The 27,933-nt window shown below is 31.7% G+C and overlaps 2 protein-coding genes across 5 annotated transcripts in view; one reads left to right on the top strand and one right to left on the bottom strand.

Annotated features, from left to right (window-relative positions):
* Positions 1–5,512: 5,512 nt before the first annotated feature.
* Positions 5,513–23,578, bottom strand: LOC124366071. Of its 2 annotated transcripts, none has more exons than XM_046822294.1 (2): positions 23,443–23,578; positions 5,513–7,681 (listed from the first exon to the last, which is right to left on the bottom strand). In XM_046822294.1, exon 2 carries the CDS (start codon positions 7,679–7,681, stop codon positions 7,223–7,225), a length of 459 nt encoding a protein of 152 aa, XP_046678250.1. In that variant the 5' UTR covers positions 23,443–23,578; the 3' UTR covers positions 5,513–7,222. The 2 variants fall into 2 exon arrangements, with proteins under 2 accessions (XP_046678250.1, XP_046678249.1); XM_046822293.1 differs by having other exon boundaries at positions 23,275–23,540.
* A 2,876-nt stretch (positions 23,579–26,454) lies between these two features.
* The window catches only part of LOC124366069 (interferon-inducible double-stranded RNA-dependent protein kinase activator A homolog), a 30,870-nt gene continuing 29,391 nt past the window's right edge, over positions 26,455–27,933 (top strand). For 2 of the 3 annotated variants that reach the window (XM_046822289.1, XM_046822290.1), the window contains exon 1: positions 26,460–26,846. In XM_046822289.1, the coding sequence (XP_046678245.1) occupies positions 26,835–26,846 (12 nt within the window). In that variant the 5' untranslated portion in view covers positions 26,460–26,834. Of the gene's footprint in view, positions 26,847–27,933 lie in introns of all 3 variants that reach the window. The other variant, XM_046822291.1, reaches the window with a different exon arrangement.

The raw sequence follows: 27,933 nt of genomic DNA, 5'->3' as shown, positions 1-27,933 counted from the left end.
GCTATCACTTGGGCTTTTCCTAGCGCGCCAGGTGCAGATCTAAATTGTTGCCTCAACCTCACCCCCCTGGACATTGTCATTCGGGCTATGGCCAGGAGTGCCTACTGTCTTCAGCAAGCGGAACTCTGGTCGGGCTGCAGAGGTGGGTAAAGTCTATCTGTTATAGTTTATGCGGTCGATTGGTTGCCAAAAGGTTATATAAAATATTTGACCCTTATAAGGCCACCGATGAAACAATTTGGTAAGGTAAGCCTATCTGTTAAAGTCTATTAACCAGATTATGTAAAATATTTGACTATATATTAATAGTACCCTTATAAGATCACCAATGATATAGTATGGTCAGATAAAGTCTATGCCATTGACTGGTCTCCAAAGGGTTAATGAATAAAGTGAAATTGGTTGATTTTTTTAAGTTGGACATACGTTGGTTACCCTCTTTATTGACCGAATGTGGTTCAGATAGAAAGTAGGTTATAAGGACAACTCTTGTTATAAAATATTATTTAGTATTAATTTAAACCATTAATTAATGTTCGTACCGTGGTATATAACTTGTTTACAAATCGCTCTGCTTATTCCTTGCATTAATTGTACAAAATACAATGTAAAGAATGTAAGACAATATTCTACTGTGGTCATGTACTTATTGTTATTGCACGGAATGCGGCTAAAAGCGATTGACTTTCTAGATCGGCCATGGTTAAGCTGATGGGCAGTTGAACCGACGGTTAAGTGGGTGTCTGCAGTTAGTTGAGGATACTTAATTGAAATGCAACAGTGATGTTGTTACATAGATTCAACATATTATATAGCAAGACCCAGTTTTATGTGTTTTACTTTTATTTTGGTTATGATCCTTGGATTTTTTTGTGGAATTATGCACTAGACGAAAGGAGTAATAAAATCCCTGACAAAGGTTTCAGTCCTATTTCTAATTGTAATGTTAATTCAAATCGCATAATAGTGAGTTTTTATTTTAAAAATAAAAACTTTTAGGAATGAAAAATTTGCATTACTCATTTCCAACCAACCCCAAGATGGACCAACTCTGATAGGTCCAAAGGTGATAAAGACTGTACGGGCTTGAATATTGAATTGTAATACTATGATTTCTTTATCAGACTTGACATAATTTATAGTGATGCATGCAACTAGTTTTTTTTATGATAAAAATGTTGACGAATATCTTAAAAATAACACTGGATGTCAATTGAAATATGGCATCATACATTGCCTGCTTGGTATACATTATAAATTATGTTTAAGATTAGGAATTTCCTATGAATAGAAACCAATTAGGAGGAAGGTGTTCACAGAAACAAATACTCATACACAATTAGGAAAATTAAATATGGTTGTTACTTCACAATATCTGTTGCAAAATATAAATAGAACATACCTTCAATTTATCTAGTACAGTTTTTTTAATCAAAGCCTTTCTACAAATTTAACGTCCATATTTTCTATCCTATTTTTAAAACAAAATATTATAAAAAGGACAGGGTTGATTTATTTTGAAATGAGTTGATGGGTTTTAACTCTTTCCCAACCTTAAATCTTAAGAGTTGTCTCATTGCTGAGACACTATTTAAGCTATCTGCATCGTCTTCAAATGTTTATAGCCTATACCTCCAAAAATGTTATTACCTAGTTTATTGTAAAAGTACTTCTATTTTTAGATTATCATTCTTATTTTAAATTCAGTATGAAATCAATCTCAAACAGGTGTAGTAAATTTTGATATTAAAATAATTATGTTAGCTGGGATAATAAAATGAGGTTTTAAAGGCTTGATAGTCCATACTTACACTTAATCCCGAAAGCGTCTATCAGAAATTCTAAAATATGCCCTAATTTTTGTGGATCTTACAGGGTCTCTAAAAATTTCATAAAAAATCATTTATGCATTAAGTGTTGTATATAATTTTTCTTGTTAAAAACCAGAGAATAAAACTATATGATTTTAAAAGTAAAAATTTAAAAAAATATTTGTTTCAGTATGTAGTGTATTCATTATTTGACATGCCAAAAACTTGCATAAAAGTATTCACATTATAATAAAATATAAGATGTTCCAAAAGACCAAAATATCCAAATTACAGGAAATCTTTTCTGAACAGAAATATATAAAGTGTCATGGGGTTCAGAAATGAAAAACTCTATAATTATTTTTACATTTACAGAGAAAAGCACAGTGATAAAATTTTACCCATTTTCAGTTACTAAGCTACACAATTAAATAAGCATACTACAATTACCCAAGCAAATTAATGTGTTTGTTCCAACTTTTTATGAAGTCAGCTGATGTAGAACAGTATTTAAATAAGTGTTTTACTTCAAAATTAAAATAAAATACAACACTTCTACTTCAAACTCGACAAAGTCAGATTCTATAGAATATCTCAAATATTATATGTTCTACAAGGGTTATTCTGAAGTATTACAATCAACAGTGTATGATGTAAGTTTACTCAATTTGAATAAAAAAACATCCAAACAAAATTATTTGTATACAAATAACAATCTCCACTACACAGAGCTTAATAACAAAATCACATCTGGGAAAACCACACAGATTGGCAACTAGTAGTGGGATAAAAGAAAATCAATAACTATTAAACATTCCAAACAACTCATAGGTTTTTGATTGATGTATAATTTAAAGGTCTTTGACCGGTAATTATGCTTTTACCAGTAGAGTACGAACTGATACTTTAGTGTTGATTGCACTTTGGAAGTTACGAGATCGACAAAAAATGGGTCAGTCGATGTCTTCAGGTTTAAATATGTACGGTTTATGCATATTATGGTACTTGGTATAATTCTAGTATTAAGTTTTGAGAACATGGATCAACTTGTGTGCATATGAGTTTACATAATTTGTTGCATCATGTTTTTGTAACTTTTCAGTTTATACTGATAAATATGTAAAATATAGTAGGCCAAAATAGTGTTAAATAATTTATAAAAAATGTTTTAGATTCTTAAAAAAAGGGTGCAAAAACAACTTGCCATTTAACGTAACTGCTAGTTAAACTGTCATATGTGCACTTCATGATAAAAGCAATGAATTAAATTAATAACACACAAAAAACAATATATTCATTTATTTCATAAAAATAATTAAATTACATTACACTAAATAGCAAAAAATCATATAGGCACAATCAACGATCTTCAGATACATTTTATAAGTTAACTCTTGAAATATATAATGTACCATTTACTTATTATGTCAACAGAGAACAGAAGTATATTATGCAATACATGTGAAACAAGAACTTGGTTTACTGCAACTAAAGAAGTCATCTAATAACTAATCAACTTAACTGATAACCATAGACTCTAAATGCATCTTCATTAATACAAATAAATCTAGGATATTTTGTTGACAACGTTACAATAATTAACACTCCATCACAGAACAATGTATATTCATTTACATTTATTTACTATGTTTAGAAAATACAACTTTAGATACTATTATGAAATATTGCACAACCAAATAACCATAAAAAGAGGAACCATTTTTATAAATAAAAAGTGTACATTAAGCCACCAAATTTGAGCACTAAAGTATGGCCTACTTTTAACTAATGGCACAAACAAACCATAAATGACTCATGGATCAACAGCAGTGCCAGTTGTACTGGAGCAAGTGTTGACTCACTCACAGATCAACAGCAGTGCCAGTTGTACTAAAGCAAGTGTTGACTCACTCACGGATCAACAGCATTGCCAGTTGTTCTGGTGCAAGTGTTGACTCACAACCAATAATGTTTGATATTGCTGATGGTTCTGTAGACGCCTTACACTTATATTTAAAATTGCAGTTATGTCTACTGTTCAAGAAAGCAGTGTTTCCAAATTAATTATAAAAAATATTGAGGCCAGAAAAAAAACTTAATTGGATTGATTATTAATAAATTAATAGTAATAACGCTGAGGACTAAATGGAATTAAGAGTATTTGCAAAAAATACAATCTGAATTGGTCTTGAAAAGCGATTCATGTTTCTCATCTTTTAAATGATAGTACATATTTCAACTTTGTGCAAGGATATTTTTTAGATTCAAACAAATAAAAACGAAGGATTATATTGTATGATATACATAAATTTATTCTACATGAAGCCAAAAAGTAGTGACAAAATGATTGGTTTCATTTATTTTTTAAAACAGTCTTTTTTTATTTATAAAATTGTTATAAGTTAAAATTTGTTAAGTTCTAAAGAAATTTCTGAGTATTCTGTTAAAAAATTCAGTATACCTAATAAAGTTAAAAGTAAGTGATTGTCATTTAATGCCAAATTTAATTTATTTATTAACAATATAACTATTTAGATTAGTAATGAGTGTAAAAATAGCTGCGTAGATGGGATTTGCTGTTATAAAACAAAAATATACAGCAATATTACATCATGTTATTTACAGATTTATTTCTTAGTGAGATGAGGACCATTGTTGTAACATTTTTAGTATATTTTTTTAAAGAAACAATTTTATTAAGCTGCAGGAAAACTATACCAAGTTCAGACATTATACTTTTTACGAAATACATAAAGTGAGCGTTTCAATAATGTTTAGAAAACACAAATGATGAAACACATAATAATAAATGAAATTACCAAAGAAGATTATACTGTTTTTTTTGTGAGTTGATAAATTTGCATGTATTCTAAAATGACATAACCAGAATAACATGGTATTCAGAATAGTACAAAGCGGATCTTTTAGTAGTATATTTAGTATTCAACAGCAGTGTAAAATTCCAATCAGTTATGATTTTCTAAAATTTTAAAGTTTTTGGACTCCAAAAAGAGTGCATAGAACATCTCAATCTTGTTTTTGTTATTTTAGCACTACCGTGGGCGACTTTTTTAATAACATAAATTCTGGAGAAATTGTAGTTCAATTCAGGATGATTAATGGTCAGGCTGCCCTTATTCACAATTATTCAGAAAAATGTTGTCCATGATCACTATGATTATAACGATTTCGTGAAAGGAGAAAACGAAAGCTGCACTTATACTATATCAAAGCTTCAGCAGGAATTAGATCCACACCACCATGGCAGCTATTTTTGGCTGTTCTTCGAAATAAGAAAAACTTCCGCTCCAATTTTCTTTACAAAATAACATTGTTGACACACCTACTTAGTATTTTTACTCAAATAAAAAAAAATATGGCTGGGCGTTTTCACATGTGAACAATTTCTTCAAAAAAGATACTGAATGTGATTACTTTGAACACGCTAGCGGTTTTGCAAGTCTAACTATTCTAGTTTCTCAAAACTTATGTGGTAAACATCATATATAACTGTTTAGGTATATTATTTTGGCAAAATAAAGTATTTTATTTGCAAATATGTTGAAAAAACTAATTTAACAGGCAAAACGTTTCTTGAAAATGGAGTGACAAAACCAATTCTTTTGAGACTTTGAATTATAACAAAGGTATGTATGTATGTAGTTGAAAATCTGATGTGTGCCTGAAAGAGGATTGTCAACAGCTGCTGACTTTGAGGAATCACTGACAAATAAGATGGAAAATGTTCCAGAATTAATCTCACTAACCGACGTTTTTAATTAATTGGTGCTACAATTATTGAGAACACAAAGAAAAATTAACAAATGCTTGTAGAAGAATTAAACAAGTAAAAAAAAATGAAATGGGCAATATCACTAATTGAATTGTCTGTAATTTTATTGATACTGTAATATTATGTTCAGAGCCACTTGCACATTTCGCTTCTTAAAATATAAAAATTAGTGAAATAAACCTACGATATTAATTGTAAATCTGTCTGTATACATTGCTTACATTCGAGAAAGAAAATTGCAATTATAAACATTTGTTCATTTTGTATTGTTTGACACTTATATAGCAGAACAGGAAATATTTAAAATTACATCTTGGTGTACATTTTTAGAGATTAAAATGACTCAAACCAATGTTACAGTAGTTATTTGTGTTGTAGAGTACATATACTTTTTTGTATATTATGACAATAAGTCATAAGATCAGTCAATTAACTTTTTATTATTAACTAATCCTTGTTTTCAAATTTAATTCAATTTTACCTACTCACTTTTATAATAAATTTCCTACAGGATTAGAATTGTTTGTCGTTTTAGTTGCATTTATTGGTTTCTGTTCTGTTGACCTATTCCAAGTAAAACTTTAGGCGTGGATTTTTCAATAAAATGATTACACATGGGAATGCTAAACATTGACAAAGCCTCATATTAATTTTATAGTTAATCCCTACAATGTTTTGGATTACTAATAGTGAGTGAGGAGAATGTGTATTTAAGTGCACAAGATTGCTTTCATCAAGCCAACAACAAGAACACCAGCTGAAAAGATGGTGTTCTCAATACCAAATAATCCAAGCAAAGAATTTGAAACCACCAGAAAAAGTGAATTTCACTTAGGCCTATAATATTAAAATGAGAATTGCCTCCAACACAAGCACCACTACACATCCTCGTGTTACAGGCAAAGCATCAGTGGGCAGACTTTGCCAAACAGATCACTGAAAGCCTTGTCAAGAACCTACTGTAGAAATGTGATGTGTTGGTTACAAATTTTGAGGGATACTAAGGAGAGCTTCGTCTTATAAGAATTTACAATAATATTAATAAAAACATCACAGATAAAGTTTTAACACGTAGTTAGATAAGATGTGTGTAACACGTTCATACCTTAAATATAAAATATAATGTTTTGAGCTAATATGTTCGACCTACTGTTACATAATAATGTTGATTCGCTAAATTAAGTTACCTAAACTCGCTTAAAATACGTAAATATATTAAAATATAAAGTCATCGCTTTTAATCGTTTATTCTTACAATTTGAAATTATTTATCTTGTTATCTGAAAAGAAAACTTCCTTCTATGTCAATTTATATATTGATTAAATTAGTAAAAGTTCTAATTCAATACGAACAAAAATTTAGAAAGACTAATTTTACTGCATACCAACACAAATATTCAATATATAACAAACATATGAATATAATGCTTTTTAAAATAGACACATATCAATGAAGTTGTTTGTCAATACTCCTTGTTTAGGCGCATATCACAATTCTTTTAAAATTAAAATATTTTAGAAGGTGATTAACAAAATATATACTTTGTACACACAAAATAATTTGTTCCATTAAAATATTATGTACACAAAACAAGGTCATTTAGTGACAGTCCACTGTCTAGGCACTGTCGCGATTATACAAGGACGCCTCCTGCATAACCGATTGTTCCAGATTGAATTCGTATTGAAACATAGGATCATTTATGTCAGCCGCGATTTGGAATACCGCACGTCTGAGATCTTCTAGTCCAGGTATCTGAGACTGGCTAGAGCCTTGCTCCAGCTTGGGGGATAAGACGAAAGGAACGCCATCCAATTGGTTCTGAGGATTAGCTCTGACTGCGACGCTCCCTGCGGGTTGCTGGTCCTGTCGTTGTGGCAGCACTGAGTATGGCAGAGGCGTGTAGAACTGAGATGTGGGGTAGAGTGACTGTGGCATCTGGGGGTAGAGTCCAGGCTGGTTGGGATAGGCCTGTATGATCGTATAGTCCTCATCATTACCCACCTCAACGGCCTCCACTGTAACCGGTTTCTCCTCTTTCTTCTTCCCACCAAAGAACCATGATAAAGCAGTCATCTGAGATTTAAACATAAAACATTGTTAGAATTTCATTTGAAACAAACTTGCATACAAATTTAACTTGCTTATATTGGAATGAATAAAACTGTAAAATATTAATGTATTGGTGGGAATTGCTGTAGTGCTTGAAGTGATAAATAGTAAATTTTCAGTTCAACAGACTGATGTTGGGATTTATGGCAAGTAATAACACAATTTATATAAAAGTCTCCAATATAAGAAACAATATATCAATAATATGAAACAAGCATTTTCCCAAGGTTAAAAATTGTAGTTATCAAGAACCATTATTATACGTCACATAGATAAAGCCCAACATCTACTCCCACACACCTACTCCCACGGTGCATAACAGATTACAATGCTAGATTAGTTGAAATTATATAATCACATTCAGAATAAGTTACTCATATTATTTTTAAGTGTTGTACTTTCTGATGCAACTTTTAATTAAGACTAATTGTAAAAACCAAAAGAGAATTATTGAAATGTTTATTTCAAGAGTAAACAAATTTTGTTTGTTTGCAAATTCATACCAAATAATTGTACAATAATTGAATCACCACATTCAATCCAATTCAAATAATCATTAAACATTATTGAAATTCAGTAAATAATTCCAAAATTTCAAGTGACAATTTAACAGACCTAAATATCTAAGTAAGCCTTAGTTTAACATACTATAATCTAAGATTAACACTTTCAGACCTGGGCATCTATGTTACTCTAAGTAAAAATATCCCTAGATGTGGTACTGAGAGTATTTAATACTAACATTAACAATGTTGCAGTTACAATTAATTTACTTTTTCTTACTGTCTAAAGTATAAGAGGCAATATAAGCAATAATACCTAAATAGCAAAAGCCTGAAATTGTTACAATATTCTTTGTGTCTCTAATTCTTTGGTATAACATGGAACAACTTTATACCATTGTATGAATTTAATTTTCTAGTGTATGGTTATGCAAAACTATTTTGATTTTATTACTGTTATTATAACAGTGAATACCACTGTATACTAACATTTATTTATGTTACTTTTTACACTTATAAAAACATTATAAAATGCATATGCTATAAACATTTAAACGTTTTAAATCCAAAATTTTTGTTCAGATTTGTCATTACATAAGAACAAGATCCTTAATTGATCAATTAAAGGTATATTCAGATCTTGAGTGGATGTACTCCATACATAAATATCCTATACTTGATCCCATTAGTAATCAAATACAAGTGATTGAACATGAGCATGAAACACACTTTTTAATTCAGTTAGATTACATATGTTGGATAACCTATTTAGAGCTCAAGTTCAAAGGTTCATTTTATTTAAAAAATGATCAATATGCTATGGTTATCAATGTAAAGAGCTTAGGAAATTTTTTTATGAACTTGAGATAACTCTTCGTTATCAATACAAATTTTGACTTCGGCACTGTTTTTATTTTGTTTCGTACATGTACTTAGTTTTTTCAATGTTCAAAACCAAATTTTTATTATTATGAATTCTTGAAAATTTAATATAATAAAAGTTCATTTTAAACTCTATGCCAGTCATTGTAGGCTTAGATGAGATTTTAATCATTAGCATGTATCAAATTTGGTTTTTTTACTTGGTTATCTTGACATTTAGGCATGTCCTTTAAGTTGCAAAAATAATAGTAGACCTATAATGGAACATTTGGGTACCCAAATTTAAGGATTTGATTGTTGTTTGTTTTAGTTATTTCTATAAATTTTTCTTTATTCATCAAGTACGAACTCTAACCCTTTTAAGTCACAAATTTTTATACTTGTGGTATTTTAACATTTTTACATTGAGAACTATTGTCCAAAGATAAGTCCATGAAGATTCCATCTCTGTATCAGATTTTGTTAAACTATTCATTTAGATGGATGAGATTATGTTTACTTCTTTCAGTTCTTCTGAAATCCATGTTTTTTTTGGGGTTTTCTAGATTTTTGGGAAAGAAAAATCAAAATAATATTGAAATATATTATAAAAAGTGTTGTATTAATTTTTTTAATGAACTAAAATGGGTTACCCAATTTTCTTTTTCCAGTAATAATTAAAATAATGTTATGCTGTCTAGGGAAAAATTTCATCCTCACAATTTTAGTTTTAGATTATTTTTATTGTTACGAAGATTCACTAGATCCATAACTTGTTTATCGTTATCAGATAATGCTGTTACCACACTCTCAATGATTAACTGATCCCCACAGACATTTGTTATGATTTCATCAATACATGTCGTAGAAGTGGTTGTAACTCTAGTTGGAAAGACAATTAGATAAGTTACATAATTCAATTTTTTAAAAGAATATGTTTTAATCCAGATAAATATTTAAGAGTGTCACTATTAAAATGAAATATGAAAAAGATATATTTTTCTTTAGATATTAAAAATAAGATTAAACCATCAACACAATTAAAACATTGACTGTGGTAGTCGCCTTTTGGTACAGAGTCAGATTGGGAATAGTCAATCTCAGTGTACACTAGCAATGAAGGAATTAAAAAAACACAACATTTTCAACTTTTAGGGTTTTTGTAAATGCTTACTAGTAAAAATGTAAGTTTATCAATTTGTAATTTAGCATTATAATGTAGATTTAAAGGTATTATAAGTGATTTATTTTCCAAGCGAGTAAAATCAGTTCAATGAAATTCAACTGGCATAATTGAATAAATTTAGTTATATAAAACAGAATATTACAGCAGTTGAAAACTACAGCTGAGTCTTACACACCTAATGTAACAGAATCCACTCTGATCTACCACATATGACGCAACAACGAGGGGCAATTAAGAATTATGAAACGGATATTCTTCACTGTGCTATTCTATTACAAAATGTAGAATTTTAGAGAAAAATTACAGTAACTATCTTTAATTTTAAACATATTCTATTTTTGATTTTACACAGTTTCATAGAATAAACCGGACATAAAAATTATGTTAAGAATAATTATTTGTTTATAAAATTCAAAAACATAGTTAAAAAACTTCTAACTTTACATCATAGTAATGTACACCACCCTCCCTGCTAACAAAAGTTCAAAATTCTTTTTCAGAATGTCCACAATAAAGAGCAGAAAAACAAATACAAATAACATATTTTATATGCTTTTATAAATAACATATTTTATATACTTTTTTACACAACAATTTTCAATTTAGAGGCAAAAATAAAAATGTCACTTAGAAACATTAATACGCAAGCATAAATTTTATTCATGTTTTCTATGACGTTGCTTCCAAATTACATGTTTTACAATTAGGTTCTAAAATATACAAAATGCGTATGAATTATGTATTACAACATGAAAGTAAACCACTGAAGTTCATGTTTCAAAAACCATTCTTAAAGACAAAATCCAGGCCTCAACTTCAAATGAAAATAAGAACACTTGCATAAACGAATTTATCTACACTCATTGAACACATTGTAGTAAAAACAAAACATTTACTTGCAAAATAACAAAATATTTACTACACAAATCACCAAAATAACATAATATTTATTACACAAGTCACCAACTGCAATAACCAAACCAAATGGCAGAACACTGGTCCAAAGAAAACAAACTTCACAAAAGATGCAATGACTGCAAACCTTAGGTGTATCACTAAGATGCAAGGAAAGAATGAAAAACACTAGATTAAAACATATGAATTTTAACCGTATTAGTCAGAATACTGGAAAATAGATAAAAAATATGCTATAACAAATTTGTAGTATCAATGTCAGTGACTCCAGCACTTTTCACATTAGTACGGATCATCGTTCACAGTGATCCTCAGTATGAAAAGAGTTAAAACACAATACAATTAAAATGATTATTTCTATCGAAATAACTTCTGCTTAGTATTGTAAATGTTGGATATTTTTATTGAAAAGTTATAAAATTGTTAATGTTATCAATTATTTGGGGGGATACAAAAAGAGCATACTGCAACTTACATTACAATGTCCTATAAACAAGCAACTGAGGGAGTAAGGTTGTAGTTGAGTATACTAAATGTGAGTTTTACTGCAACCCTTCTTACACCTGACCAGATGGAAGCTATACAGAATGTAATCCTGGAAGAGATCATGGAAGAAGGAGGAGAGAGCCAAACTCTTTAAGATTTCACAGTAGACAATAGGTCTTGAATATCACATGTGACAATCAAGAAACAGCAGAATAGCTAAGATGTAAACATGAGACTATCGTCATGTGAGGTGATGAGTTTGACGATTGTGCAAGAGAGATTTTCTCGCTCAAGAATTGCGAATTCCTACCTTCCAAAAAGTACAAACGACTCAAATGAGAAGATTTGGATGTATCTCATGGCACAGAATTAGTACTTTTTGTTGGGGTAATGGATTGTCCTTTGCAGCAGTGTCGAGTATAAGTCTGTAATTTTTACGTTTGAAAGAGACTCTGCCACTGCAAGCACATTTGAGAAAGAGGGTCCCTGAATCATATAAGTTTAGAAGAAATACAGTGAAAGGCTCAAGAAGAAATCCCACAGGTTATCGCAGGATTCCGAAAAGCAGGAGGAGGAGAAACAGAAGCCTGGGTTATCTTAAAAATAAGATAGTGCTGAGAGGATGGAAGTGAAGGAACCAGAAGTCAAATCAGAAGTCCCTGACAAACCTGAAACAGGGAGATCTACTTCAAAAGTGACTTTAGTAGTGGATGAAGAAAAACCAACCTGTTCTCTTTCCCTGAAGAAAGTGCCTACATTAAAGGGACCATCAGTTTATGCTAAAGGAAAAAATCATGAAACAATTCCCGAGCAAACAAAGAATAGCGACATGAGTAGATCACCTGGGCGAGGTAAAGAAATGGCGCCCAAATAACATGTCTAATACAGATACACTTCCACCTTGCAAAGGATACAACTGTTATCTTGAGAAGGAGGTTTATCTCAGCAGACCTGGATAAAACTCTAATCCAGGAATCTTAGGTCAACAAAGAAATTATTAGGGGCCTCATGACCCAGGTTGGTAACCAAATTATAATCGTACTGCTGAAAATCCAAAAGCTTGTGTTTTGCTCTGAAAACTAATGAATTATTTTCTTATTACAAAATTAATAATAAGAGTTGGTGGATGTGGCAGCAGAAGTGCCATCCAACAAAGGAGAAGAGAGGTGATTATTGCCTCATCGTACTTTCCGAACACATCCAGAACCTGCCCACCAACTGAAGTGGAAATAGTGTGGAGGAAGAGGAATGACACACGATTTATTGGTTGTAATAACAATACTCATCATACCTACTGTGGCAGCTGCAACATAAACAAGAGAAGTGAGAAGTTGCTTGAGTTTGTCCCCAAGTTCAATCTCGAATTAGTAAATAAAGAGTAAGAACCCATTTTTATTACAAAGATTAGGCAAGAGTTGTTAGGTATCACCTTAATTAAAAACCGAAATGGTATAGATCTAGTCAGGTGGTATGTCTCTCAGGCTTACTATAGGTTCATTGTAAAGTTCGACTTGGAGATAGATCCCCATCAGGAAAATGAATGAAACTTGAAAGGTCAGTTCAAGTGGTATAAATTGCCATAATAAAGACCTAACCTATTAGCAAAATTGTCCTTTCAGAAGCAATAGGCTTAAAAAACGTGCCTTGGTGGACAAAGAGATTAGAAACACAAAAATATAAAGTGAGGATACTTTTCAGATGGGCAATTGTTACAGGTTAGTGAAATCTTTACTAAAGTTCCCTAAATGTATATAAGAAAGAATTAAGAAAAAATTCTTAATTCCCACCTTGATTGAGGCTCTCACCTTGGGATGAGTATTTTTTACCTCTAATGGAGGGAAGGTCCAGTCTGAAGATCACCTGGTCCAGGCAGCAATCAAGAAAAAAGTTTTCAGCAGAAAGTGCTTTTACTTCTTTAAAACCATTTAAATGACCAGGACTTGATGGAATCTTTCTGTCACTACTACAAGAAGGGTTAGATATTCTTTTAAATACTATAATAATTCTCTCCAGGAGCAGCTATGTTTTTGGCTAAATCCCAGAGAATTGAAGGACAACATGAGTGGTGTTTGTGTTGAAAAATGTAGACTCATCTCAACTTAAGGCATTCAGACCAATCATCCTAATCTCCTTTCATGGGGAAAACCATTAAAACGATTTAAAATACACACATAAGGATGAAACATTAGTCGGCTCACTTAGTCTATTTAAACATGCATATATCGAAGGTAAGTCAACTACTATAGCTCACCAGCTAAGCATCCCGGAAAAAAGAGCAAGGAGCAATCATAGGCTATGTGCTCCATTTTTTACACTCCACAATCATATAACGATAAAAAAATCACTCATTATTTGGATTTTGATGTATTGCATTTGCCTACTTCAGTTCAAAAAGACCCACTTCTTCCAAGTAAGGTCCGTAACACCCAATCTAGGTTGTTGGATCGGAAATTTGTTCAGTTATTCGAACAAATCCAGGAAAGAGCCAAGTCAGGGTCTATTCAGGGTCTGGTCTATTCTTGGTCCACTCTTCTTCCTTATCTATTGCCATGATCTCACAGAATTCATAGTAGGGGAGCCTGGGATGCTAAATTTGCAGTTACTAAACCGATACTAAACCTATTGGATTGTAAAGATTAGGTCCTAAAACAAAAAATGTTTATGTTAAGTTAGCCATTTTAGTGGGGAGGTGAGCGTGTTCAAATTTTCAAAAATGTAAGAAAAAACAGTCACATGGAACTACTTGAGTGTGTCTGACATTCACAATGTATATGCACTGTGTCTTTCTGATAACCGAGAGATATTAATCTGACGAGTAGTGAGCGGAATGCTGTCGTAAAAAGAGGTAGGAAAAAAGTTATTCAAGCATGTCAGATATTCAGAGGGAATGTTAAGTGAACTCAAAAGTGTCTTATTGAAATGTCTGACAATTTGGATGCAACCAAAAGTCATGACAGATTTTTGAAGATGTAAAAAATGCGACCTTGAAATATTCAAGCACGTCATACTTTTATACAGACAGTCCAACTTGATGTACTAGTCGTCCTAAATGATAATCTAACAATTAGAAAGTTTTTTTATTACTGGATGTACTTTGTTTGAAGTTTATTTTTGATGATGGAAGGATTGTGAAGGAAACAGGATTTCTCAGGAAATTTGCCATTGTTCAGTGAAACAAAAAATCAGTAACACTACGTTTCGAGATCTGCAATCTGATCTCTTCTTCAGGTAAATAACTAAGGCTAAAATTAAAAAAAAACCATACCAAAGCCTAAGTCAGGAATCACAACCACCATGTTGTGTCAATTTCACTAAATCTAAATCATGCACTTAAAAAACTAAACTCAACACTAATTATTAAAACTGAACTACAGAATACAGGTCACAATACGTCTGCATTCGTCAATCAACTACCTATGACTGACCAAAGGCCAATAGCATATGGCGATCATGACAGCAGAAACAAGATGGCGGCAATGAAAAGGAAAGGAGACAGGAATCAGTCCTTTTTTTATTATTGGTTCATGCTAGATGAACTTCTTAAAACCATACTGTTGCATTGGTTTATTACAAATATCATATCTGTTTGATGCTTTTGGTTTTCTTTTTAGTTCATTTTTTTGTATTGGCAACCAAAGCGACCTAATCTCGACTGATGGTTGACTGATTGTCTGCCAATTTTATATATGTTGCCTCTATTAATTTCCTTTAAAAAAATATGTGATTCCCGATGTATTACGTTGACTTCATCCCAATTCATATGATGGTCTTTGAACCAACAATAGTGTGCAATTTTTTATTTTTCTGTGAGACCTATCTTGTGTTTTCTTTGTGTTATTTTATCGTTACATTTAATGACCTTTTTGTCTCACCTATGTATTTCCTATTGCAACTACATTTTAGACTGTAAACACAGTTTATGGAATCCTGTGTGCTATTTTTTTGTTTTGTTTTTACGAGACTTTGTCTAATAGTAGGCCTATTGTGTGTTTTAAACACAGTAAAACTCTTCCTCAAATTGTTGATTATCTAACTCTCTGTAAAGTGTACTTTGCTTATTTCAATTCCTTAATATTCTATGGTTTGATTTTTTTGGGGCACCTCCAGCGAGTTCTCTAGTGTTCCTTATGCAAAAAAAGGTCATAAGAGTTCTGACTGGTGCTGGCTTCAGACGCCCTTGCAGAGAAATCTTTAAAAATCCCAAAATTTTACCCCTTCCCTCCCTGTTTATATATCAATGTGTAGTTTTTGTCAGAAGTTGTATAGAGAAATTTTTAAGTGGGAATCATGTACATTTTCATGTTACTCTAAATTCTTCTTTGATACAGTATCCATTACATAAAACCACCTTCTATGAAAAATCTCCACCTGAATCACCCTGTTTAACCATTTTCCAGATTACATAAAAAAGGAGACATCTTTCCAAAGTTCAAGAAAGAGACTGGCTTTTCTATCCAGTTACTGCTTTTAAAATGTTCAAGAATTTTTTTCTTTTACCTCAAGAGCATATGTCTAAATCTATCCTTTACTCAGTGTTGAAATTTTTAAACTAGTTTATAATCATAGTATTTGTTTTATACATAATTTTTTATTCTTTGTCTTTTTGTATTGTATTTTAATTTGTTGTCATGTAAAACTTTAACACCTAGCCAGTATATTTTATTATTTAGTCCAGTCTCTTTGCTATAAACTTAATTGATATTTAAATTTTAGCATATATTTATTGAAAATGCTCCTGTTCTGTATGAATGTAATTGTGAATGCAATTTTAATGTGCAATAAAGATGACTTATGAGTCAAGAGGTCACTGCAGAATGAAAGAAGCCAAATTTAACTTTATAGCCGAATTCTGGAAAATTTTTATCTAAATCAGTTAGCTACCCTCCCTGTTGGTATAATGGTGATAGCCTCGTCTAGATCCTCCATCGTAAATGTTCTTGAAACATCTAGGGTGCTTGTAGACTTCTCTTTATTATTTAACTTATACTTTATAACCTTTCATTTAATTTATTTTCGAAGGCAATACCACTTTTTACAGAATTTAACAAATTTAGAATACATTTATCTTATCGGACCAATCAACTATATTTAGTGGAAAAATATTTTCTTGTTCTACCACTGCACGACGCTTCACGTGATCTAGTTGGGACCGTGAGTCAGCCTCATATTGGAAACTGCTGACGTCAGCTGTCGTGCCATGCTTGAATATAACAATAATACCGAAATTGGAGGAATTGACCAAAATAAACTTTGTTTATTAATTTAGACCTTCTGAGAATACAAGTTCATATCGGGTTAACAAGACTGCCTCCAGCCATCAACGCCGACTTGAAAACGATACTGGGCAAAGCAAATATTAGAAATTCACCTAAACATAACTTCTTACTATCTCGTAAGAAAAATAGTTCCCCTTTTATTCTAACTTACAGCTTTATCATTTGTCATTTCACCCACTTAAATCTTATAATTTTTTGTTCAGGTGGATTATAGCAATAGGTTAATAATATGAGTTTTGTAACAGCTGTGGATAAAAGCAAATCTGAATATAATGTAAACAATTTTAACTATAACTTTCTACAAACATATTAAATAATGTAAAAAACAAACATTAATTTGATAAATGGATCTTCCTAATTGTGTATGTATACACAATAACATGGTAACATCCGATCACATCAAAATATTCGTTTCTTAATTTAAAAACATCATACAATCACATGTTCTCATTCTGAAAAAAACAAGATGATCAATCATTAAAAATTAATAAATTAATTTGATTTTAACTGCTCTCACATTATTCACACTCAAACACACAATTTTACATACTAAATGATTGTATAAGAGTTAACACACGGTAGTTGAGAAATGGACGTCAAGGTTGTCCGCAAGGCAGTAAAGGCACTATTGCAAGTGATGGCTGTTGGTACTGTACTGACCAAAGAAAACTTAAATAAATTATCGGGCACAGTTAACTCTGACAAATATAAACAAGTACCAAATGACATTTTTATTTCGAATATTAAAAAGTATAAGTTGTGATTTTCATCCCCTAAAACCATACAGTTTTATTCCGGAGGCCTCTATGTTAATCAGAATAATACATTAGTAATGTTGGAATGTGTCATTAACCAAAACTAGTGAACACGAATTGTACCTTCCTTGCACTTTGAAGTTCTGTGCACTTTAACCCCCAACTGCCAAACCTGCCCTAAGTATACTGGTCAAGACGATGGTTTTGTAAACAACTCAACTTATCTCGAAATGTAACAGTAACCTTTACTAGAAAGTAACTCTGGAGAATAGCCTACTACAATAGACCCTAATGTAGCCGAGAATCTAGGAGTTATTCTAAGGGTCATTCCATGTCAATTCAACCAGGTCATTTCACCAAACACCTCAGATTTTTATGAAACTTGGTACATTTGTTCTATATATAGAGATTAAATAACACCACCAAATTTTAAATTTTTTTATCTCACATACTTTTTAGTTATGGCACTTTAAAGTTTGGTCGTTTCTCAGTTTTCCGAGCATTGGATAGTGCCCAGTAAAACGTGTATTAGGATAGAAAAAAAAAATTCTCATTCACTTATTTGGCACCCAATCTTGGTGAAATTTTTAAGGTAGGTTTATATAAGTATAAGGAAGTTAAAAAAATATATAACATAACCCTAAGCTAAGCATAAATATTATAAAAAAAATATTTTTTGAACTTTTTACAATTTAAAAAACGGGAACATGGCTCAGCGTAAAATTAAATATCTCAAAAAGGGAATGAGATAATCAAGAATTTTTTCCCCCCCTAAATTATCTATATGAAATGGGCTTTAATTTAATAAAATAAAAGTTTTGTGTATTTTCTTCCTATTCTATTTATTGATACCATTGAAAGTGACATTTTTAATATTACTTACGAGCAATGTGAAGTTCGCCTGGTTTCAATAAATGGGTTATAGCTTGTTAAACAAAGGATAAATTACATTTTTATGTTTGGGAAATTCATAATTCACCCTTTCACTGTACTTATTTTAAGGCTTTGAAAGTTAATGAACCATTAGCTTTTCAATTAATTTTATGGCACTCTGGTGAGAATTGATTTATGTTCTTCCAGTCGAGGTGTGTGGGTGGCTCAACCACTGCAAGGATGTGTGGAATCGGCACATCACATATATCATCTCGTTTTTGGCCAGTAAAATGAGGGGGATGGTCCTGCTGGATGAAGAAATTTTTACTGTAGCGTCTCCATCTTCCTTGGCAACATTTGTTATTATCCCAAAGAACCAAAGATTGTCGTATTTACAAGCAATGTAGCGAGAGGGGTACAAATCTTCTTCACTTACATTTAAGGCCAACCCTCTCCTTAAATTGTACGTTAGGCTAGGATGTTCATCAGTACTAATTCGCCTTGCTTCTAATGTTCCTGAAGAGTCCAAGGGTCTAAAGTTTGTGAAAACTTCTGGTAACCTGGAAGAGTATTAAGGTTTTCAAAACGTGTTTCAAGCTGTCGGCGAACATCCATCTGCTGATTTTTTTGAAATGAAATGGAAATTTATTTTTGGATATGTTTGATTTACAAAACTCGTAAAAGGTAAGCTGCTGTTAGTATTTGATCTTGAAGAGGCCTTTGAAGACTTGCTTTTCTCGCCAACCTTTTAACAGTTCCCCCAATACCGTCACATTCAGTTTTGCCGTGGTGGCTTGTAGCAAAGAAAGACCATTGGCCTTTAATTTTGAAGTCTTTTTCATGAAGTGAAAGGTTCATGAAGTTGTATTTGTTCTTGTACTGTCCGGCGCAAACCGTCACTGTAATAGTGAACATCCGTGACATTGGGATTAATTTTCCTTGACATACTCTAACAGGGTTTCTTGTATTTTATAAACCATACAAACATCATGATTTAAGTCATCGGAGATTACACAATGTGATGAGACTATTTTTTCCTCGTTCAAACACACATGTTAATAATTACTGGATGAACAGTACAGGAGTCTGAGGTCCAATGATAACCCTGCACCTCATCTTGAATCACAAATGAGAAAATTCTCACTAAAGTCCATTGATATAATGGCTTCGTTTGGCGCACAGTTATCCTTTAAGCTTTTTAAAATAGCTGGACTGGCTTTTTGCAATATAAGAATGAGGGATCAGTTTTTTCTATTTTTTGTTGCCAACTCGTCAACAAATTCATCAATAGTATGAAGTTTGTGTTATCATCTGTGTCCTGTCTGTAGCTACCCACTGTTTGAATTCTATTCTATCATCTTCTTCATAGTTTTCAAACTTTGCTTGTAAGAATGTTGTCAGATTGTCTTTTGAGGGACATGTTTCACATCGCCTTAAACATGCAGTTTTGAGTTGGATTTTCACATAAAAGAAGATATTTTGTAGATCTTTGTGACTCTCTCTCCAGTTGTGCTGCATGTATTAAGAGCAACACATTTTGATGAATAGTACACACACAAACAGGAGTGTGTTCCACTAGCACCAGCCAGAACACACCATTTGGGACGCAAGAGTACAAAACTTGGAGAACCCTATTTTATGTCAGGATGTTCCCTTTTGAAGTTTGCAAATATTTCATTGAGGTTACTTAAAATTAATCTTTTCTTCTCATATTTTTATCTTTCCCAGGCTTACTACATCTTTCATACCTGGCAAAACTCTTGATTGCTCGTGCGCTTTGATAAAAATTTGTGACCAACTCCACAACTTCAGGACTGAGTTTCTTTCCTCTTCTTGGTTCAGGTTCAGCCAAAAGTCCTTTTTCTTTGTACAATTTTTTGTGCCTGTCTAGCAGAATAATCAGACACTTCAAAGGCATCTTTGATTTTTGTTCTCAGACCAATTTCAGTGATGCTGGAATCGTTAATAGTTGTATTTTCTTTTTTGATGAAAGTTTATTTACTTCACTTTTTATATTCTCAACAAGCAGGTCCATTTCATCTGCTTTTTGTTCAGCTGTTTTTTGCAAATTTAGGTATTTTTGGTGGCAACTGAACATCTAAAACGGTTTCAATTTTCTTTTTTTTACATTTTGATGCAGTTTTTCTAATTTATTTTGTGCATAACCAATTTTGGAGTTTTCATTCAACGCATGGTAATTTAAGAGGTGAACAACCAATATCCGTTAAAGAGGAATTTAGAGAATCAATAGCCTCTTCTTTTTGTAACTGAGTTTCAGTTTCAGTCGGCAGTGTAAAAGATCATCATCATGTGATTCTTCTTCACAGTCATTTGGAGTAGGAGAGAATATATTTTTAGAGCAATTGGTGCACAACTTTTCCCCTGGTTTTACCTTTAAAACCTTTTGTGATACAGGCCTGACTTTGCTGAATACTTACAACTCTTAAGCCATTTTTAATGGGTTTCTTATGTTTTTTAAAAGGATCACAACAGACTTTTTGGAGGAATTCGTACTTGGTCAAAAAATAAACTCTTATGATGCAAAACAAATGTTAATTATTTCCTTATCATCTAATTCACTTCTTATTTTAATCAAGTTGATGATTTTCTTCAGACAAATCACTAACATTTTCTAGCCCTTTTTTTGTAACATAAGTTAATTTGTGGCATTCTGTCAGTTTTAATAGCCCTATACTACACTTATTGTCCATTTCTAATTGATTTAAAAGCAGGTTAAATTCTCTTCTTTACAAATGCATCATAAAACAACGAAAATTTCAAAAATTAAGTTCAAAAATTTGATCTATACAAGTATATGGAATATCATTAATCTTTGTATTAATATTAGGTTTTTTAAAGATTGGCACCTTTGTTAAAACTCAATTCAACACTCAGACACACACACTAACACAATATCATAAATCCAAAAGAAAGGTAAACACCACTTTATAACCACCACAGCTTATAACACTGTTACCTCTTGGGACACTAGTAACAGACTGGCTCATAACTGTCAGATACACTGCCTAGAAAAGCAGCCTGTCATGACATGAAAAACCTCGTGTTGCAACTTGCCCAGATTAGAGGTAGAATATCTGCCTGTTTATTTCTGTAAGTCTAATCTATTTAAAACATGAATGTTTGACATTGAACTTAGGTACAGTACTGTGTTAAACTAAGCTTCTATATAAATATTATAATAATTATAATGTTTATATAGAACATTATAATTATTAAAATGTTAAATTAAAATTATTAAAAATTTTATTTTAATTTTCATTAACAATCTGTAGCCATTGAGACACTTGGTACAACCTCGCTTTGATTGTAATTAATATATTGTAACTAGCAATGGCCTTAGTTAATAGAAGGAAGAAAATACACAAAACTTTTATTTTATTAAATTAAAGCCCACTTCATATAGATAATTTAGGGGGGAAAAATTCTTGATTATCTCATTCCCTTTTTGAGATATTTAATTTTACGCTGAGCCATGTTCCCGTTTTTTAAATTGTAAAAAGTTCAAAAAATATTTTTTTTATAATATTTTGTATGCTTAGCTTAGGGTTATGTTATATATTTTTTTTAACTTCCTTTATACTTATATAAACCTTACCTTGAAAATTTCACCAAGATTGGGTGCCAAATAAGTGAATGAGAATTTTTTTTTCTATCCTAATACACGTTTTACTGGGCACTATCCAATGCTCGGAAACTGAGAAACGACCAAACTTTAAAGTGCCATAACTAAAAAAGTATGTGAGATAAAAAAATTTAAAATTTGGTGGTGTTATTATCTCTATATATAGAACAAATGTACCAAGTTTCATAAAAAATCTGAGTTGTTTTGGTGAAAAAATTATTTTTTTTCTGGTTGAATTGATGTGGAATGACCCCTAAACAAACTAACATGGAATCATTAGAGAAAAATATCTGAAGTAATCAATACAAAGGGAGCATCATATCCAGAGCTACTACAGTGTTTGTAAAGGACTCATATATAAATAGGGATTAAAACCAAAGCTGTGAGCATTTGGAACAAACGGTTATATAAGCAGCACTTGTGTGGTGGTTAAAAGCAGAAGAAATCACACTGCAAATAAGATTCAAAGACTGATATGTTTATCACTGGAGCAATGAGTCCTTCCCAATTGTGGCACTGGACAGTCCTGCTATGGGACAAGATGTGGAAAGGACATTCTGTATTAAGCATAATGTTTCGAGTAGAAATGTGGTAAACCATATGCCTACTTTATCAAGACATAATGGCAATAAAGAAATCTCCTAACGTCAAAACAATACCTTATGTGTCTGAGTGACTGCTATAAAAAGTAATAGTTCAAAGTATTCTAGTAGAAAGTAACGTAGAGATAATTGAACATAGCCTATGTTATAGATATTGGTTAGTTAGGTTTTCAAATTTATGGTTAGGAAAGTTTTAAAAATTTCGAATCAAAAATTAAATATTTATAGATTATGGGATTGTAATGCACTAAACATTTCTTGGGATGTTTCCCTGGGGTTCTTTCTAGCTTTTATTGTATTTATTTTCATGCATTTTAATCATCACCAAATAATGTGAAGTGGTGCAATATATGCCATCTTACTACTAGGCTGTAGTTATGTAAATATAAATGTGTATTACTAACCCCAAAGTTATTATATGACAAATAAAATAATGATCAAAACAAAATAAACTTACTTTTATGTGTAAATCCTTGTTTACTCTTGGACAATTATTTCCCTAAGTACTCAGTTTCCTTACATTCGCTGTAATTAATCTTTCCTTAATTTTATTATTACTTAAAAGCGACGTATATTTCCATCTAATTATAGAACTATTTTGTATTCCATCTAATGGAAAATCTACCTTAATTATTGTTGAATTTCAGAAATCAGAACGCAGTGACAGTGTGACTAACAACACGAAAACAAGATAAACTGAACAGAAAACAGAACAAAAAATAGCCTGTCTGGCTGAACCACAGTATTTTGGAACCGTTCCACTGACCATCTGTTAAGGGTCAACAAATAATATAAAAAAACTGCAGAGAGTATCTTGAAATATAATTTCCTGTCATATAAGTTATATATCATATTATTAAAACATCAAAATATTCTGTCACGTTCTGAAGGCAAATATTGTATTGTCTTGATCTATCCAGACTGATACATAATCAAAGGTATTGTGTTGAATTCTTGGCACAGTTGAAAGAAATGTAGAGTTCATCTCATAGAGCCACCTTACAAAATCAAATTTAAGATGCATTAATTTTTTTAAAGGTTGATTTTTACAACATTGATCATATAACTCCTGTTTAATAGTTGAAATCTTAATAGATTATTTTCAACATTTATTACAGAAACTATGAAAATATTGTAGAAAAATATGTAAATATTTATAGAAAATTAATTATGCTACTTGTATGTTTTTCTGGAAATGTTAACTAGATTTCAGGGACGGATTTCATTTTCTTGGATACTTAGGGACAAAACATTTGCTGCCATCATAACAATGATGTTGTAAGTAGTTTTAACTAGTTCTACCAAAGTATTCGGTCTGTTCGGACATTAAGAATGAGTTCGCAATTCTTACATTATAATTATCTTTTTTTTAACTTTGAAGTACTTATAAAGAAAATACATATTTTAAAAAAAATATGAAATATATGATTGTGCACTTATGATAATATTAATAACAAATCCTTTATTTGCTGCTCCTTTGGATAGGGCATAATTGCAAGAATTTACTTGCTTTATTAACCTTATTAATAGTCAATCAAGAACTGTATTTGTAATTAACTGTACAATTAATTATACTCGTATGTATGCTTGAGTAAGTTTTAATTTCATCCACAACCATTAATTTTAGGTTTCATACAAATAATAATGGGCTGTAATCAGCCCGAAATATATCTCTCCATAAAGAAAATCAAAGGGCATTAACATGCCAATTCTGTATCTAAGTATTTTACTTCATTTTTATTTTTAATTATTACCCCTTTTGACAATCAGTTTTCAACAGTTTTATTACAAGATGGCATGCTTAATGGTGATTATAAATAATGAATATGAAATAAATGCCTAGTGGTAGTCTCACTATCCTTATTAAACTCATCTGCAGCCGTTTCAAAATATTGATATGGGTAAGAAAACCAGAGAACAGAAGCATACTCAAAGACTGGTATGATAAGAGTTTTAAAGAGAGTGATTTAGTAACCCAAAAGTAATTTGGCATTGCTACATATGTGGCTACATCGGGCTGAGATCCAAAGGCGTTATCACTTCGTTCGGGATTTGGTAATGATTTTCAGTGCAGTATCAGTTGAGCTCTAGTCGAAGGCAACTGGATGAGTATATGTAATGACATGTAATGAATATGTAATGACAGCATGCCTAGAAGCGTGATGTCTAAAGTGCTCAGACAATATCATCAATTCCATGGGGTGTTTGCCGATGGCGAGAATCATCCAGGTAGGCCACTTGAAGGTAAACCGTTATATTATCTGCACATAGCAGACATATTACTGTGGATGATATTCAGGAATAGATTTTACAGGAATAGAGCCCGATCTTGGGGGATACACGATAAGATTTGATACCACCTTTAAAGTGAGCTCTAGAAAACCTGGCCACCAGGAATCGATTGGTTACATCTCTAGCTTCTTAGCCAATGCCGTAATGGGCCGGAAATTTCATACCCATTAAGTTCATATAATGAGATCTCATGGTTTATTCTGCGACCTTTAAAGAGGTATAACAGGATTCAGTCCACTTGATGATGTTGGATGAAGTTATGTAGTAGAATAATATTTGTGGAAGTACACTTTCCACGCCGAAATACGTGATGCATTCTAACAATTAAGTGTCCCGGATCAAACTTTAAACCGTCTAAGACCATCCTCAATATTTAAGCTATAACACATTGTTTCACTATGGAATGTAATATTAATAAATTTGTGGCTGGGGTACTTGAACAAATGCATTTTAAAACATCGTGTAGCTTAGCGTTTTACTCTCTTAACAAAGTAATTTGTTATATATATTATTAAAAACTTAAGGCTGGTCCTACAATTTTATAGAAACCAGAAAATGAATGTCATACACACCGTTTTATATTAAAACACTAAGTTGCAGTTGTTCCAAATTGTAGGCATGCAGTACCTGACATCTATTTCATGCTTCTCTTAATTATTTCCAAGCTGGCAGTTGCCCGCAGCTTCGCACTCAATTTCGTAGGGTTTAAACCCATATGAGTACTTCTGCTTCTATATCTCCAACGCCAATATTGAGTTTGCCTTTTTCCACAATCAAGAAAGTATGTTAAAAGTGTAAATTTATGCTAATTTTAATTTACTCCGGTCTTCGTATTTTTGTTCCAAAGCTGATTTTGTCTCTCCCGATCAAGAAAAAATATATATACATTCACAGCTCTGAGAAGCTTACTTTTGTCAAAAGGCAACTTAGATAGGTTTCATAACATTCCTTAAATGTATAGTAAAAGTCAGACTACATTGCATCTCATATCTGCTCTACTAGCAGTTACTCGTTCCTCTGTAATTTATAGTAGGTGTTGTACGTTTATGACCACTGCTGAGTGCTGGTTCGAGTGAAATATATTGCCGACGCTAATGTTGAGTTTGCCTTATTGCCACGACCAAGAAATTATGTCAAAAAGTTTATAATTATGGCCGTTAAAAAAGTATTAAATATTGGTTTTATGTGTTAAAATTTAATAAGTTAACTGTAGCCAATATAAGCTCCATCTTCAACAATTCTGCTCTAGTATTGAGCAGTAATACAAACAACAAATCAAGGAGCAGCTGATTGGGGTAATACAATCAACAGAGAATATTAAAGTGCTTCTTGTAGTTTATGGGTTAATATTATATCAGTTTATTTGTATATATTTGAACTCTATAGAATTGTTATTCAGTATTTTGAATGTTTCCGTATAAAAATTGATCTACATTACCGAGCGAATTAATAATTTTTGTGAAATTATGTTGACCGATTGCACCGTTTTGGAACACCTATTGAGTGGAAAAATACTCTTTGTTTTGTTGGTTTTGGAGAATTAAAAGCTCAGACAGAAACGGAAGCCAAAACTCAATATTATAAAATTTTGTCCTCAAGGCTTAAATTTAATGCCGTTTTGTTGTACGTATCGTCAAACAGCCTTTACAGTGATAGTTGGATAAAAGATTGTATTTTCTTTGTATTGAAATAATAGATCAAGTTGTTAGTACTGAATCTGTTATAATGGCTGATCCTGTAAGTAAATACAAATTTAAATATTCATTATTCATAGTCTAATCTAAACACCAAATGAAATACTTTATAGGCTAACAGGTTACAATTAAAAATCAATAACATCCTCATGTATGTTATATGTTGTATGTTAGGCATACCGGTATTTATTTACAATACCGTGACCATGAAAAATGGACTTTTTTTCATGGGTTGGGCATTTATAGCCAAGTATTATTATCACAGGTGCATATAAACTGGGGGGAAAGTATATCATTGTATTATATTGATGCCTTTCGGCCATTATTGCATTAAAGATGGAAAATAACCGACAAAATTTTGTCGAACAACACTTGGAGGGTTAAGGATCAGGGGCATCACGTGATCTGGGATTCGACTTTTGCAAGCTCGAGTTAATTTTTTTTCTAAAAGAGCAAGCAGTGCGCAGCACTGCGCAGCGGGCAGGCATCGTTGACAGGATTAACGTCATCATTTCAGTAAAATTGCCAGAGTTACTGTCAAAAACAGAGTTTTCAGAGGATTTCAAAAAATCGTAACTCCTTTGATTTTCGTTGCCGACGAATTTTTTCTTCACTATTGTTTTCAGGAAAAATTGTAGTTTTCAGGAAAAAAAAATTAACATACCTTTCCATGGTCACGATTTTGTAAATTGATACCGGCATACCTAATGCTGGTTTCTATAATCCCATATTTTGAAATTTAGTTTTGTAATAAGCCTAAGCTATTATTCCTTTCATATGAAGACCCTTTCTTAATCTCTAATGTTATGGTAAGTTACATGTTTTCAAGGAAAAAATATGCCCTAATGGTATTTTAAGTTTACTTGAGAACTCAGTTTTTAAAAAAGGACACTATTTTCTTTGAGTGAAACTCAAAACCAATAGAGCTTAGTCCTAAAGAGGCTAAACAGTGTAAGAGTGTCACATTCAAAAGGTTTATTATGGTGGTGCTGCGATTGGTAATTATCATATTAACGGCCGGAGCGGAAAAATACGAGTTTTGCGTTATTAACTTATTGGAATCGTCCTATAGAACAAAAAAAGTATAAGGTTTGATGGGGTGGAAATGAGAAATAACGAAGTTCTAGAAC

The sequence above is a fragment of the Homalodisca vitripennis genome, chromosome 7, assembly GCF_021130785.1.
Source record: "Homalodisca vitripennis isolate AUS2020 chromosome 7, UT_GWSS_2.1, whole genome shotgun sequence".
Taxonomy (NCBI): Eukaryota; Metazoa; Arthropoda; class Insecta; order Hemiptera; family Cicadellidae; genus Homalodisca; species Homalodisca vitripennis.
This window is presented reverse-complemented; position numbering and strand designations above follow the sequence as displayed.

What these genes read in the sequence shown, in the direction of transcription:
- LOC124366071 (XM_046822294.1), bottom strand. Translation starts at nt 7,681, where the DNA reads ATGACTGCTTTATCATGGTTCTTTGGTGGGAAGAAGAAAGAGGAGAAA.